Source organism: Hypomesus transpacificus, chromosome 4 (assembly GCF_021917145.1).
Source record: "Hypomesus transpacificus isolate Combined female chromosome 4, fHypTra1, whole genome shotgun sequence".
In the NCBI taxonomy this organism is placed as follows: domain Eukaryota; kingdom Metazoa; phylum Chordata; class Actinopteri; order Osmeriformes; family Osmeridae; genus Hypomesus; species Hypomesus transpacificus.
In genome coordinates, this window is record NC_061063.1 from 8,556,816 (window position 1) to 8,573,851 (window position 17,036).

At 50.2% G+C, this 17,036-nt stretch overlaps 2 protein-coding genes across 2 annotated transcripts; one reads left to right on the forward strand and one right to left on the reverse strand.

Moving 5' to 3' along the window:
• The first annotated feature begins 205 nt into the window (after window positions 1-205).
• On the forward strand, window positions 206-14,391 carry itgb8 (integrin, beta 8). The gene is given in 18 exon segments (XM_047019794.1): window positions 206-823; window positions 1,874-1,956; window positions 3,225-3,396; window positions 3,593-3,699; window positions 3,794-3,933; window positions 4,330-4,495; window positions 5,162-5,218; window positions 5,220-5,321; window positions 5,585-5,590; window positions 5,592-5,681; window positions 6,191-6,280; window positions 9,745-9,888; window positions 10,159-10,642; window positions 10,817-11,039; window positions 11,132-11,235; window positions 11,397-11,513; window positions 12,246-12,406; window positions 12,523-14,391. Coding segments are annotated over 18 exon segments (2,472 nt in total). The 5' UTR covers window positions 206-723; the 3' UTR covers window positions 12,649-14,391.
• Window positions 14,392-15,230: 839 nt separating this feature from the next.
• LOC124467432 (transcription factor Sp8-like) lies at window positions 15,231-17,036 on the reverse strand (the record flags this gene model as incomplete). Its single annotated transcript, XM_047019714.1, has 1 exon — window positions 15,231-17,036. A coding segment is annotated over one exon (1,047 nt), but the record flags the coding sequence as incomplete, so codon positions are not given.

Here is a 17,036-nt window from a genome sequence, read left to right on the forward strand (position 1 = left end):
TTACTACACATTCACACACTAGAGGGTGTACAACACGCTACAACAAACCAGTCTAAAGACGTAGCCAAAGTCATAAAGTGTGTCTGTGTTTGTGGTGTGGTGGTCGAATTCTCCCCACCTACACAACATAGTACAAGCACTATTTCACTCAATATGTGTGGGAGCGTCGTTGCCATGACGCCGAGTGAGTCAGTGAAGTGGGATAAAAACCGAGTGGAATTCAATGATAGACTAACTCCTCTCACGATGGCTTAAAAAAAAGCTAATTCAGCACGCTGGTGTAGTCATACAGGCAGAATCAAAGGAACAGTTAGGACTGAATCCACATTGTAGCCTGACTCAATACTTGCCTGGAATCGTTTATCTCGTCAAGCGCACGTTATGACGACAGACAAGCAGGGCAGTGCTACACCTGCATGCGGGAATAGATGGATAGCTACAGACACATCGTTTTCACTTTCTTTCACTAGCCTGTATACGAGCGCGCCCGGTGGATTCCCACGGTAAGCTGATTCCGACGATGTGAATTACACGCTTTACAGGATTAAGGGGTTACTGGTTAAAAACTGTGACAATGCCCCAAAGCCCCATGGTTTTCGGGGGCTGGTTTTCGTTCGCGCGAACGTATGTTACACGATTTTTCTTTTGACACCGTCAGTGGAGACCGGAATCTGCCTGCAACCGGTGTCTTACACTGGTCTTATTCTGCTCCTGGTGCTGAATATGACTTCCTGGCTACGTAAATACTGTAACCTCCCTCTGCATGTTGTGCTGTCCTGCGTCGTTATATTGGTCGCTGCCTTCATCCCAGGCTCCAAGTCAGGTGAGTAATCTTAATGAATAAGATTAGACCACGATCTAACGTTTACTTAACCTTTTACGCTACACAGATAACATCCTTAATAGAATAATACCCTGCCATAACATCACATTATTGTGGGGTGTTCGATGCAATCTTAAATGGCCAGAGGTGGTCGTCCATCCTGCTGTGACGACGAATAAAGCTCCATATTTTCAAATGAGTTCATTTTCACATGATATTGATCCGACCATAGTCGATCAGTGGTGGTCTGTTGTTAAAAGCTCTTGCTAAAGTGTGTCGCAGCTACGTGGAGCAGGTGTAATTAGGTCAGACCTGCTTGTTAGCTGCATCAGTGTTTCCGAGACCTGAAGCATTTCTCTCCTGTCCTCAGGGGCGGATCTAGAGATCTAGAGACATTCGGGGTGGCAATGGGGTGGCAGAAGGAAGTTGTTGGGTGGCCTTCTGGAGGCAAATCAAAACCTAAGGTAGAGGGGTACAGTACTCCCCTATGGTAAACGATTAGGCTATAACATTGTAGTTTACACATTACACGTTAAACATTAATATTTATATTATTTATTGAATTGTTCTGTAATGTACAAATCATATCTTTCCATGGGAAGATTGGGATGGCAAGTATTTTTTATTGGGTGGCAGCTGCCACCCCTTTCCACCCCTTAGATCCGCCACTGCCTGTCCTACATTTCATCAATGACACATATACTCACTGAATTAGACATTGGTAAGTAGGCCCATACTCTCAAATTAAACGGTGTAGGCTTACTTAATCGTTTTAAGTCCGGTGGTACATTAGTTTTCATCTGTTAAGGAGTCATACAGATAAGTATAACCTAGCGGAAATTGTGTGCCAGCACATGTACAGAAGTCCTGTTGACTAATAAATCACCTGTTCCCACATACTGTTTCATTGTTCCTCTTTTTGAACTCCGAAGGAGAGAAGTGGCATGTGCATCACCACCAAGTTTCAAGTTTCTGTTGTGCATGGCGGACAAGTCTTTCATATGTTAATCATCCTTTCCCACCTCTCTCTGTCTCTGTCTTCCTCTGCAGGTAGTGTATGTGGTTCTTCTCTTGTGTCGTCATGTGCAGATTGTCTCAGACAGGGACCGCACTGTGCTTGGTGCTTTCAAGAGGTAAGATAAGAGCTCTCTCTCCCTCTCTCCCCTCTCTCTCTCTCTCTCTCTCTCTCTCCTTCTCTCTCTCTCTCTCTCTCTCTCTCTCTGTGTGTGTGTGTGTGTGTGTGTGTGTGTGAGCGAGACAAAGGCCTCCATCCAGAAAAAGAGAAAGAGACTGATGCATTCCTCAGTAGTGATGCACAAAAGCTTTCATGTTGCCTAAATATGTGTGTATAATGTGTGTTTAAACACGGGCAGGCCTGCCCTCTGACCTGTGTGTGTGTGTGTGTTCGGAAATGTTCAATGCTGCAGATGCTGTTGTTTCATTCCCAACAAACATACACGCACCCAGACTGTGTGCTTGGGCGCTAGTCTAATCCTGGGTTCTCGTAAAGTGCCACTCTACCCCACTTAATGACCACGAGAGACCATAAAGTCCACCAGAGTGACCACCAGACGAGCCGACACATAGAGCAGCTGCAGGAAACAGAGCGACCAGCCTTTAAACAGGAGCATGTTAAAGTCCGCTCAGGTGCTTTCCCACGACCCCCCCCCCCTCCCCCCCTCCTGCCTGAGACCTAGACCATGACCGGGTGCACTAACCTCACCCCACCATCACTTTCAGTTGGTGGCAGCCAGAGGGGTAGGTATGGAAAGTACCAGAGACTCCGGCTTGTGGGGGCATTTTAGCATACTGGTCTCTAGCCTGAAGCTGGCTGTTCAAAATGCCTTCTTTCTTTCCCAGTTAAGGCCAACTCTCACTGCCCAAGTAAATACCAATAAAGACTAACAGCCAACAGTTGTTGGGTTCTGTTGGTTTGGTGTGATATGCCTGTTGGCATTTGTTGGGCCAGTGTGAAAGGGACAGTTATCTTTCCAAGCATTCGAAACCCAACAACCCAACAGTAGAATGTTTGGTTTGTTGGTGCTTGCCGAACGTTGTTGGGGCAGTGTGAACTGGACACAAAGTTCGCTAATCTTCTTTAGCCCCGTCAAAACAACTAAAGCTGCTAGCACATGACAGATCTGCTATGGTTGGGACAAACCTCATAACCGTGATGTCACTGCCAGGCGCTGCCAAACAGACTTCCAGTCACAACACAAGGAGCGACCCTGAAATTTAACCTCGCTATGTAACCATGTCTTAGTTAATGTATGCTCTGTGGTTGTCATCTGAATCTCATGCGCTTACTGGCGTGTTCACTGGTCTGGTGAAGCAGTGGACAGGAGAAGTTTTGTCCCTCCATATCATGACATCAGAGTGACTCCTGACCCTTGATCCCCAGGGTTTTCTGGAGGGGGCGGAGCTGAGTGAGAAGTGTGACCTGGCGGTTAACCTGGCCAGAAGGGGGTGTGGCTACGACTTCATTGAGCAGCCAGAGGTCAGGGTGGAGGTCAACGCCATGCTTAGCAGCACGCAGGTGTTCCCTGGGAAGATCAGCATCACTCTCAGACCAGGTGAGAGACCAGCATCACTCTCAGACCAGGTGAGACACCAGCATTACACACACTTACATTTCATGCTGATTAGGTCAGTCACTTATACATTCAGGTCAGTAAAAGATAGTTGGCCAGTGAATGAACCAGATGAGTCACTTTGATAGCAGGAAACCATCTGACCTGTGTGTGTGTGCTTTTGTGTCTGTGTGTGAAGGTTCTGAAGCTAGCTTCATAGTAGCCGTGCAGCAGCATGAGAGATATCCCGTGGATCTTTACTACCTGGTGGACGTGTCGGCCTCCATGCAGGAGAACCTGGACCAGGTGAACCCCCCAGTCATTCTCACCCTCCGTCAGCCCAGCTCCCCCGGCTACACCCCCTCTCACCTCCCTTCCTGAACCTGTCTACCTGTACTAGCTGAAGTCAGTGGGCGTGGCCCTGTCCCATCGCATGACGGAGCACTCTTCAGACCTGCGCTTGGGCTTCGGCTCCTTCGTGGACAAGCCTGTGTCCCCCTACATCAACGTGCACCCGGCCAAGATAAGCAACCCCTGCAGGTAGGCGTGGTAACCAGCATCACTGCCTGGCAAGGAAGTGGCTGAGGGATTCCCAGAGGAGGAACAGTCTGTCAGGGATTAGGAGGAGGCTCTGAATAACACTGGGATCCTTGTTTTCATGATGAAAGGAAGGAAGAGTGGGAAGATTTCTCGTTCGAATTGAAGTTTGTTGTTTGTTTTTTGTTGATGATCCTTACTCTGTCTGTCTCTCTCCCCCCCCCCCCACCCCCCCCCCTCCCTCTCTCCACCTCTCTCTCTCTCTCTCTCCTCTCTCTCTCTCTCTCTCTCTCTCTCTCTCTCTCTCTCTCTCTCTCTCTCTCTCTCTCTCTGTCTCTCTCTCTCTGTCTCACTTTCTCTCTCTCTCTCTTCCTCTCCCTCTGTGTCTCTCTCTCTCAGTGATTATGAGATCCGGTGTCGGCCAGCCCATGGGTTCCACCATGTTTTGAGCATGACGGGGAACACGTCAGAGTTTACACGCACGATCAAACGCCAGAGGATCTCCGGCAACATGGACACACCTGAGGGAGGTCTGGACGCGTTGCTGCAGGCCACTGTCTGCCAGGTACGCAAGTGTTGTTGTGTGTGTGTGTGTAGAGATCTCCCAGGGATAAACACATTGTCTCAGCGTGAACAGTAGCATACGGGGTGGTTTAGAGTGACATCATTGCGGGAATATGAGACACATACCCACACACACATAAACACACACATTCACACACACACACACACACACACACACACACACACACACACACACACACACACACACACACACACACACACAGCATTACAACACTCTGACTATGCCTGGTATGAGATGTCTCTCCCCTAATGGGGTCCTGTGGGCTGTGGGGAGTGAGTCACATGAGAACAGGAAGAGAGAGACTAGGTGGGGGTCCTCGGACTAAAAATAACGTTCCCCAAAGCCGCTGGCGGTGCCAATGACTCTCACGCAAACACCCCCTCCCCCCCGCACACGGCCACACGGCCACACGGCCACACAGCCTCGCAGTCTCTGCCCCACTGAGCAGGACTGGTCTGGACGCTGAAAACAACGGCTGTGAAGTATGACTTCACGCTAGAGAAATGACTGACTCATCAGGACATGGCTTTTGTTTCCATGAGTGTGCAAACTGGAGTATTGAATACGTGACATTGTAGACTGATAAGAGGATGAGGTAATCGGCTTCAGTGAGCAGATGAGTGACCGGTCCCTCTTCTCTCTCAGGAGGAGATGGGCTGGAGGCCAGAGGCGAAGCGTCTGCTGTTGCTGATGACCGACCAGCCCGTCACACCTGGCGCTGGACAGCAGGCTGGGGGGCATTGTCACCCCGCACGACGGACGCTGTCACATGGAGAATAACGTCTACTCTGAGAGCACCACCCTGGTGAGACACACACACACATCTGTACTAACACACACACAGGACACACACACACACACAGAGACACACACATATACACGCACATACTGTACACATGTATACACGTGTACACACACATCACATGCACGTACGCACACCACGTACACACACACACACGTACACATACCACACACACGTACATGCACACACACCACTCACACACACACATACACCTATCACACACACATACACACCACTGATGAACCTGATCTGTTTGTGTGTTTCAGGACCACCCCCAGTCTTGGTCTGATAGCTGAGAAGCTACTGGAGAATCACATTCACTCCATCTTCGCCATAGAGAAGCAGCAATATCAGTGGTATGAGGTACAGTCATCTCACTAACACGTACACAATCACGCGCACTGCAAATCCAAAAGTCTGCATTCGGACACTTCATCACAGGTCTGCAGCTCTCTGATCTCATATTTCTCTCTGGGGGTTTTTTCAGTTCACCGTTTATTTCTTTGCTTCTCTTGCCCTGTTTCTGGATTCCTGCTGTCTCTTGATTTTTTCCGAACTTCCTCTGTCCTTCTCCCATCCTCACTCTTTTTACCCCCTCCCTTTCTCTCTCTCTTCCCCCCCCTCCCATCTCTAATTCTGTCTCTCTCTCTCTTTCTTTTTCCCTCCCTCCCTCCCTCCCTCCTCTCTCTCTCTCCTCTCCTCTCTCTCTCTCTCTCTCTCTCTCTCTCCTCCTCTCTCTCTCTCTCTCTCTCTCCTCTCTCTCTCTCTCTCTCTCTCCTCCCTCTCTCTCTCTCTCTCTCTCTCTCTCTCTCTCTCTCTCCTCTCTCTCTCTCTCCTCTCTCTCTCTCTCTCTCTCTCCTCTCTCTCTCCAGGAGTTAGTGAGGCTGCTACCAGGGTCATATCTGGGGAAGTTGCTGTTCCAGGCCCCTAACGTGATAGATCTAGTGGTGGATGCTTACCAGGTAACACGGTCTCCCACGGGCACCTCCACATCCCCCTCACTTCCTCCTCCTCCTGAACCCCCTTCCCCCTCACTTCCCCCCCTCCCCCTGAACCCCTTCCCCCTCACTTCCTCCTCCTCCTGAACCCCTTCCCCCTCACTTCCCATTTCCCCTGAACCCCTTCCTTCTCACTTCCCTTCTACTCCTGAACCCCTTCCCCCTCACTTCCCCCTCCCCCTGAACCCCTTCCCCCTCACTTCCTCCTCCCCCTGAACCCCTTCCCCCTCACTTCCTCCTCCCCCTGAACCCCTTCCCCCTCACTTCCTCCTCCTCCTGAACCCCTTCCCCCTCACTTCCCCCTCCCCCTGAACCCCTTCCCCCTCACTTCCCCCCTTCCCCTGAACCCCTTCCCCCTCACTTCCTCCTCCTCCTGAACCCCTTCCCCCTCACTTCCCCCTCCCCCTGAACCCCTTCCCCCTCACTTCCCCCTCACCCTGAACCCCTTCCCCCTCACTTCCTTCTACTCCTGAACCCCTTCCTCCTCCCCCCTTCCCCCCTCACTTCCCCCTCCCCCTGAACCCCCTTCCCCCTCACTTCCTCCTCCTCCTGAACCCCTTCCCCCTCACTTCTTCCTCCTCCTGAAACCCCTTCCCCCTCACTTCCTCCTCCTCCTGAACCCCTTCCCCCTCACTTCCTCCTCATCCTGAACCCCTTCCCCCTCACTTCCCTCCTCCTCCTGAACCCCTTCCCCCCTCACTTCCTCCCTCCTCCTGAACCCCTTCCCCCCTCACTTCCTTCTACTCCTGAACCCCTTCCCCCTCACTTCCTCCTCATCCTGAACCCCTTCCCCCTCACTTCCTCCTCCCCCTGAACCCCTTCCCCCTCACTTCCTCCTCCTCCTGAACCCCTTCCCCCCTCACTTCTCCTCCTCCTCCTGAACCCCTTCCCCCTCACTTCCTCCTCATCCTGAACCCCTTCCCCCTCACTTCTTCCTCCTCCTGAACCCCTTCCCCCTCACTTCCTCCTCCTCCTGAACCCCTTCCCGCTCACCTTCCTCCTCCTCCTGAACCCCTTCCCCCTCACTTCCTCCTCCTCCTGAACCCCTTCCCCCTCACTTCCTCCTCCTCCTGAACCCCTGAACCCCTCACTTCCTCCTCCCCCTGAACCCCTTCCCCCTCACTTCCTCCTCCTCCTGAACCCCTTCCCCCTCACTTCCTCCTCCTCCTGAACCCCTTCCCCCTCACTTCCCCTCCCCCTGAACCCCTTCCCCCCTCACTTCCTCCTCCCCCTGAACCCCTTCCCCCCTCACTTCTTCCTCCTCCTGAACCCCTTCCCCCTCACTTCCTCCTCCTCCTGAACCCCCTTCCCCCTCACTTCCTCCTCATCCTGAACCCCTTCCCCCTCACTTCCCTCCTCCTCCTGAACCCCTGAACCCCTCACTTCCTCCTCCTCCTGAACCCCTTCCCGCTCACTTCCTCCTCACTCCTGAACCCCTTCCCCCTCACTTCCTCCTCCCCCTGAACCCCTTCCCCCTCACTTCCTCCTCCTCCTGAACCCCTGAAACCCCTCACTTCCTCCTCCCCCCTGAACCCCTTCCCCCTCACTTCCTCCTCCTCCTGAACCCCTGAACCCCTCACTTCCTCCTCCTCCTGAACCCCTTCCCGCTCACTTCCTCCTCCTCCTGAACCCCTTCCCCCTCACTTCCTCCTCACCCCTGAACCTCTTCCCCCTCATTTCCTCCTCCTCCTGAACCCCTTCCCCCTCACTTCCCCCTCCCCCTGAACCCCTTCCCCCCTCACTTCCTCCTCCTCCTGAACCCCTTCCCCCCTCACTTCCTCCTCCTCCTGAACCCCTTCCCCCTCACTTCCTCCTCCTCCTGAACCCCTTCCCCCTCACTTCCTCCTCCCCCTGAACCTCTTCCCCCTCATTTCCTCCTCCCCCTGAACCCCTTCCCCCTCACTTCCCCCTCTCCCCCTGAACCCCTTCCCCCTCACTTCCTCCTCCTCCTGAACCCCCTTCCCCCTCACTTCTTCCTCCTCCTGAACCCCTTCCCCCTCACTTCCTCCTCCCCCTTCCCCCTTCCCCCTCACTTCCTCCTCCCCCTTCCCCCTTCCCCCTCACTTCCTCCTCCCCCTGAACCCCTTCCCCCCTCACTTCCTCCTCCCCCTGAACCCCTTCCCCCTCACTTCCCCCTCCCCCTGAACCCCTTCCCCCTCACTTCCTCCTCCTCCTGAAACCCCTTCCCCCACCTCACTTCCCCCCTCCCCCTGAACCCCTTCCCCCTCACTTCCTCCTCCTCCTGAACCCCTTCCCGCCTCACTTCCTCCTCCTCCTGAACACCCTTCCCCCCTCACTTCCTCCTCCTCCTGAACCCCTTCCCCCCTCACTTCCTCCTCCTCCTGAACCCCTTCCCCCTCACTTCCTCCTCCTCCTGAACCCCTTCCCCCTCACTTCCTCCTCCTCCTGAACCCCTTCCCCCTCACTCCCTTTCTCCTCTTCCATGTAAAAGCATTCGGATTGGTGATGGTATGGAAGAGCAATGTTGAACACATCGGTATTGTATTCCCTGAGGAGATGGAGCCATGTAGGAGGCAGAGATGGAGCACCACAGCCATGTGCCAAAGGGACGGGGAAGGGAGATGAGAGAGGGCAGGGGGTCGGGGCCGGATGGGGGGAAGGGGGGGTGTGCGGCTGGAGGGTTTGGGGTGTTTAGTTGGCAGCAGCTGGCCTGCAGTGGGCTGGCACAGCACTCCATTGTTTGGTTTGAGAATCTGCCGAACTCACAGATCTGCACGCACACACACACACACACGTGCACACACACACGTGCACACACACACTCTCTACCAGCGGATACACAGAACAGAGCCTAGCATTATAAATGCCATCTGATCACCACGGAAACGCTGTCCTAATCGCTGGCGAATACAAAGGCGCTATTTTTGGACCTGCCTTCTTTCCCCCCCCCCCCCCCCATCAGCCCCTGTGTTTATCAGAGGACAGAAGTACAATGGAGCCTTTCTGAGACATGTGACAACCTGTGTTTATCTCTCCTCCACACTCTGCTGCTTCCCTCAGTCCTCTCTGGCATGGCTTCTCCTCCTCCTTAGACTGGATTGCACTCGTTCCCCCTCTCTTCCTTTTTGACGTAAACAGAACGCATGTGGTAAACAGTGTTGAAGCCTTTAAAACAAACATACTCTCTCTTCTCCAGCCTCTTTCGCTGGCTCCCCCCCGTCAGCCCGGGTCTGTGAGGACACGACAGACAAACACATTTTGACTCTTCTCCTTCCCTCTCCCTCTCCTTCCCTCTCTCCTTCCCTCTCTCTCCCTCCCTCTCTCTCCCTCTCTCTCCCTCTCTGTCTCGTCTCCCCTTCTCCCTCTCTCTGTCCCCTCTCCCCCTATCCCTTCTCCCACTCTCTCTCTTCTCCTTCTGTTGTCCCTCCTTTTCTCCCTCTCTATCTCTCTCTCTCTCTGTCTTTCAGAGGCTGCTGTCGGAGGTGGAGATTTCGGTATCAGTCGAGGATCGAGCGGTCAGCAGGTTCTGGGTCAACGTTTCTCCTCTCTGTCCCAATGGATCCATCTCCATTAACAACCGCAGCTGCTCTGCAGTACAGCCCAACCAGACAGTAGGGACATTCTACTGGTGCACACACCCACACACACACACACACACACACACTCACACACACTCGCTCTTACACACATTCCCACAAACAATTACACACACATTCATATACAGAGGTCTTAGTGAATAAGCTGTGCTGAGTAGCTTATGAAGCTAACACATTTCACAGGAAAAGTAGTCATGTGCTTGAATCAGCTGATCTGTTGATTCCTCCATGACATTGTTAACCTGCAGTGACAGATTCTAAAATCTCTTCTGTGTCTCTCTGCAGGTCTATTTTAACATTACCATCGGACTGCTCTCCTGTCCGGTCAGTGACGATGATGATGATCATGAAGAGGAGGAGGATGTGTTGGTGATGGTCAGACCTGTGGGTTACAACGAGACCACCACGATCAGGGTTCGATCTCTGTGCCGCTGTCGCTGCGGACTGGCCGGACGTTGCCGTGACGACACACAATGCAGAGAGAACTCTGAGCGGAGCGATCAAGACCGATACTCAGACCAAACTAGTCGAGAGCAGAGTCAGGAGCAGGACCCGGGGAACCCGACAGGCTCCGAGCTGGACCCGGACTCCTACCCGGATCAGACCTGGCTGTGCAGGGCGGAGGGCTCAGAGGAGGACTGCAGCGGCCGGGGAGTGTGTGTTTGCGGGAAGTGTGTGTGTGACCAGAGCAACTTGGGAACAGTCCATGGGAAGTACTGTGAGATGGACGACTTCTCCTGCCCCTACCAGCAGGGGTTACTGTGTGGAGGTAAACACACACAGACACACACACACACTCACAGACACACACAGACACAGACATACACCTACACACACACTCAGACACTTCACACACACACACACACACACACACAGAGACACACTGAGGGAGGAAAAAGAATGGGGTGGATGACATTGGACTTTTGTTGTGTCGTTCCCTCAGGACGGGGTGTGTGTGTGTTGGGTGAGTGTTTGTGTGCCGAGAGCTGGGCAGGTGAGATCTGCGGGTGTCCCGTTTCCACGGTGACCTGTTTGTCTAAGGATGGGTCGCTATGCAGCGGACGGGGCACGTGCGTGTGTGGCAAATGCATGTGCCATGACCTCCAATTCTCCGGAACCTTCTGTGAGAGCTGCCCCACCTGCCAGAGCACCTGTAAATCCCACTGGTAACCCCTCTCTGTTTGTTACTCCCACCTCTCAATCAACCACACCATTTGTCGAAGTCCCTGTCAATCAAAACTTTCTACCCTATTACCAGGAGGTGTGTGGACTGTCACCTGTCTCATGGTCTCACACAGGAAGAGGTGTCACGCTGCAACCACACCTGTGCCCCATTGGTGGGTTATGTTGATGACGTCACAGGTAGGGCTAAACACTTGCATTCTATTGGCCACAACGTTCTGCCTTTTTTCGGGGTGATAATTTCATCTCCATTCCTCTCTCTCTCTCTTCTCTCTCTCTCTCTCTCTCTCTCTCTCTCTCTCTCTCTCTCTCTCTCTGTCTTTCCCTCCATCTTGGTGCAGGTCTACGGGGGGAGGTGTGGAGACAGTGTGTTTACACTAGCCCTGACAGCTGTCGCTACAGGTTCCACACAGGCCTGGTGTCTGGCAGAACTCAGCTCCACATTAGCACAAACCCTGGTACGCCCGACACACACACACACTTACACAATCACAGCTCGTTACGTTCATACGTCCTTACACAACGTCCGAGTGTTGAGGCAGCACCAGCTGAGGCGGATCAGGCGGATCCTGGATTTCCTCCCTCCTGTCTCCTCCCGAGCTTTCACACACACACACACACACACACACAGTCATACGGCCTCATGCACACACACACACAAAAACACACACACAAGTGTGCACACACACACAAGTAGCAACAAAACACTCCTCCTCCAACTGCTGGAACAGTGCAGATCATTGTCTCCCTCACCCCTCTATCCCCCCTCCCCCTCCCCCCCTACGGGACTGTATTTTCCTGTACACGCCCACTCCTGTCCTGAGTGCACGGGCCAAGTTACCATAGTAACTGTTTAAAATGTCAGAGCAGAACTTTACACTTTGTGTAAGATGAGCTAATCCACATCACACCACAAACCAGCTGTATCTATATGTCATCTCTTTGATTGACAGATCTGTGTGTCTGTGACTGTGTGTGTGTGGGTGTGTGTCTTAGCATGTGTGTGTGTGTGTGTGTGTCTTATGCTTCCTGTGTGTAATTGTGGTAATTTGCTGCTCTGTCAGGATCAAACAACTTTCAAAAAGTGTTCCAGCGCGCAACACTGAATCCAGATAAAAGCAAGTACAAGGTGTGTTTTTGGTTCTCCTACCCATTTACGTCAGTCTTCTTGTGTGTGTGTGTCCCTATAGAGTGTGTGTCTGGCAGGAGGTACATGCAGATGTTCGTGAGTGTGTGTGTGTTGACGCTGCTTGTGGGCCTGGTGCTGGTGGCGGTGCTGTGGTTGCTGCTGCACAGAAATTCCTGGTCACCAGGGGGCGCCACTGACGATGAATACAACCCGACAGGGAAGGTTAGCCACGCCAACAACTAGCCTACATGTCTCAATAACAGATTCCAAAGATTGCATCAGTGACAACCTTAATCTGACCTCAACCTTGACCCTGACCTTTGAATGTCTCTATCCAGGACTTGACCTTTGTCCCGACCTCCAGTGAGAAGACTGTCACATACCGGAGGGACTGCCCATCTGACCGCCCTGTTGAGATGCACATCCATGTTCCCAAGATGCCCCTTGGTGACCCCTGGAGCTAAGGGTCAGAGGTCGGCATCAGGGGAAGTAAGGGTGAAGTTGTGCCAGAGTGCAGATTGAGTCATACAGACTTCTTTTTGGGCCAGTTGTCTTGAGTTGGTGAAAGCAATCTCATGGGTTATGAGTGTGCGTATGTATGGCAGCAATAAGTGAAAGTCTTCCCAACTGTGATTAGATAATCATGTTCTCTAATTGCACTCATTTTCACATTCAGTGGTGTGTGAGTGTGTGTTGATGTCAGTTTGTGTGTGTAAAAATGCTTCTTATTTATGATTGTAGCACGTAAAACACTACAAGTTTTAGACAGACAAGTTTTTTTTCTTCATGACAGTGTACTTAACCTATTCTTCCATCAAACCTCACCTATTCTTCCATCAAACCTCAAATGTAGCCTGTGCTAGACTGCCACCTAGTGGACACGTGAATCACTATCATGCCAGTAATGATTTAAGGTAACATTGCACAATAATTATTGTCCTATGCCTGGAAGATTTGTTCGGATGTTGAATTTATGTTTGATATTTAAATTGTTTGTCATATTTCTGAGAGGCTGTGGCATACATGTTACTGGACAGTTGAGTTTTATTACTTGATTTTAGTGTTCGTTAATAATAGCTCTTTCCTGTAAGTCGCTTTTGATAAAAGCGTCTGCTAAATGAATAAATGTATATAACGGGGGTGGACTTGTTCGCAGGTACCATTTTGGTGCATTATACTACTGAGTACTGTGGAGGCTGCAGACCATACCAGAGAGAGAAACCTGGGCAGTACTGGAGATGGAGGGAGGGAGGGAGGGAGCCCACCACGGCGGTACCAAAGGGCCAAAGGAGGTTGGGACAGAGATAGATATTGCTGGTAATATATTGTATATTCTACATAGTGTTTGTAGTCTTTAGGGCAGGATACTTGCCTTGGAGCATAGGTCTTTAGAGTTGTGGGACCACTATGGGTGAGGTTAGGGGGAGACTGTCGACGACTCGGTTCTAATAGAAGCAGTGAGTTTACTACAACAGCAGTTTTATTACTACTGTTAAACAAAAGGCAAAGTCGCTGCAAAGGCACTGGTTTCGAATCAGTTTATTTTTCTTTCGGTAGTCTTAAACTGAATAATTCAGTGTATCAAACTGGTCCTAGATCTGTCTGAAGGGTTAAGCTCATTCATTACTCATATACTTGTACACTGGCTATCCTTGATGAATGAATAACAGTCAACACAATGGACTAACTATGTAGTATTTCAGCTGAAGTACTTATCTACTTAGCTGTGGGGATGAAAGACTGTTTAAAGGCATTGCGTAGATCTTGGGAGGGCTGGAATAGCCCTTTTCTCCGTTCAGGCTTAGTAAGGTACGATGGTTAATACTGTACGATTACTGAATAGTAACTCACTGAAGGATCCGTCACTTCCTCATCTCTCTGATCTCTACGTAACATGTTTACAGCAATCACTGCTTTTTTAAAATCGTTTTAAACACTAATAATAATGTTGTGATTTGTGTTCTTTTCTTTTGTACTTTTTGTAAAATTGTATTGTATATGTTGGTTACCCTAGTAGATCTTTTTTCAGCTGAGTCTAAGTATAAATGCACTGCATCTCTGCATGAGATTGAATCAGCAATAAGAATCATCTCTTTGAACTGGGCATTGATTTTGAATAACAAACTAGATTTATTTTTGTCTTGCCATTTGTAAATTCAAGCAACTAAAATGAAGTGTTTTAACTAAAATAAAAAGCATCGATCTTGTATTGATCTTGTTGCAGCTGTTTGTGTTTTGAGAATTTCGTATTTCAGCTGTTGGACTTTAAACTGTTACTGTGCGTGTGGGTGTGGATGATGATGGTGGTGGTAGTGGGTGGTGGGGTCTATACCGTGCCCAAGCAACTTTAGCGTCACAATTGCCGGAAATAGACTCTAGATGGCGCAACATGCGAACACTACTGCCAAGTCCAGGCTAGGACTGACTCATTCGAGTTTCACAAATAAACTACACTTAACATTTACATAATATCTAATGCTATGGCTCACACATGGCTCACTGCATATTATTAAGAATGTGTGTAGTTTTGAGGTAGACTTATGATCCATATTTTCGTAATTGACCAAGCCGTGTGGTTTACAATAACTAAAAGAAATGGCACCTTAGCAAAAAGTTAAAAAACATTTACCCGTCGTAAATCTTTTACTCTGACCTACAAAACCTCCCTGCAGTTCTATGCGTTAGTTTGTTCTATTATTCTTTAAAGAAAATGTAATTGGGTAATTGTAGATAATTTGATCTGTTCCCTTTGGTATTTCCCTACGTAAAATAGGATTTAAAAAAATCTGAAATAAAGAACCTGACCTAGTTTATGAGCTGAAATGATCTTTTACTTTAAACAATGACAAAACATTGATAACGGAACGATTTGGTTATTTTGACCAAACTTAACTCTCCTAGAGAATTTCGCTTTTTATTTTATTTTATTTTGTATATATATAAAAACTAAATTGTTTGTGGGCTATTTCGATAGTGACAAACATATTAACGTTTTCTTTTCTTTTATTCACATGACTTGTTCACATAAATTAATGAAGTAGGCCTATTTAATGAGGCTATCCTCAAAGTCAAATGGTTTCATTCAACAAACATATACTTGATTGATCAAAACCCTAAGTCTTTATTGGACTCAAAAACCAACAGATACATGGTCAGTTAAATTAAAACGCAATAATCAAACAGACCTCCTTAAAACCTTAAATATGAATTCAAAGTGCGACTCACAGACCTCAAAATACAAGTCCAACTTATAGTTAATAAAAATAGGCATAATTTGAGTTTTGTTCTCCATCGAATGGTTGATGATGAAAATTTAAACCGAAGAAAGCAACACGCTGAGTCCTTAACATTTCGCCTACTTAGTTTGACGTTATGGCAGTCTGCTTTGTGAAATTACACATCCATAAATTGACTGAGAGGTATAAAGTGTAAACTGCAGTCATAATGAAATATTACAAATAAAACCAATTATGGCTGGTGAGGTATAAGGAGACAACTTTCATCCACAAACAAAGTTCAAGAATAAAGTGCCACATCCGTTTTTGAATAATATCCAAGAAACCCCGTATCGACTGTAAACATGTAAATATTTTCAGATGCCTACTGAAACGCAAACAACGACATAAAACAAATTGATCTTGGTAGAATGCCCCTTAAACTAGAGCCCAAACCGTGTGATAGTTTGTTTTAGGACTCGTGATTAGGAGCAGTTGGTTTTACGCCTCTCGCTTTAGAATAAACGTTTTCAGGTGCAGACACTCCGTGTAGCAGATGGCGTTATGCTTCGTGGAACATTTTTAACCGTCTAGTCCAGTAAGTTGTGTCCGTTCACTGATTGGACCGTCTCCGGTGCGTGCAACAGATCGGGGGACTGGCTCGGGCTCCCTGAGACGCTGCAATGCTCGCTGTCTGTGTCGCTGCTTCTCTTACCGGCACCCGGTTCTCCCGGTGTCCCTTCCTCTGACCCGTCCGCAGTGTGCGTCCTCACATGCTTGTTAAGGTGATCAGAGCGCATGAAGCGCTTATTGCAGACCGTACAAGCAAACCGCTTCTCTCCGGTATGCGTGCGTAGGTGCCGCTGGAGCTCATCTGAGCGCGTGAAGCGTTTCCCACAGAAGAGCCAGTTACAGACGAACGGCCTCTCCCCGGTGTGCCAGCGCAAGTGTGCCTTCAGGTGTGAGGTCTTACCATACACTTTTCCACAGCCCGGTATGTGGCAACTGTGCAAGCCTCTTCGCCGCGGGCTCGTGCCCCCAGGTCCCAATCTCTCAGCCTCCTGGCAGTTCGGGCAATCACACGTGGCTCTGCCGGTATAGCGCCGGGATGATGACCGGGGAGAGCTCGAAAGAGAGACTGCCGGGACTCCGCTGAGCACCGATGCTCCGGGGCAGGAGTCTGTATAGGAGGCAGAGAGCGCCGGCCTGAAGCTGTCCAGGAGATGCTGGGACGCGGGTAACAGGTGCTGGGAGGGCCCGGGACTGAAGGCGGGGTGGCTGTGAGGCAAAGGTGCGTAGTCGGAATAGCTGCTAAGTGGAGAGGGCAGCCCGTTTGGACTCTGCGTATCCACCCAGCCGGTGCCCATGTCCCACCAAGATGACGTGCCGCTGGTAACGTTATTAACCTCAGACACTGGCTTGAACCAAGACTCGTAAGGGTGCGCATGTACGCCCATCCTTGGATACATCCCCGTCAAACCATCAACTGCTGCAGGGAGCTTGGAGAGAAACATTGGACGTTGCGTATGCGTATGCTCAGTGGGGCAATCGGATGACGTCTGGTAAAGTGTATAGTCATTTCCAAACGGAGAACTACACGAATTTGCGGTGGTTAGTGAGAAAGCGCTGGAGACGGT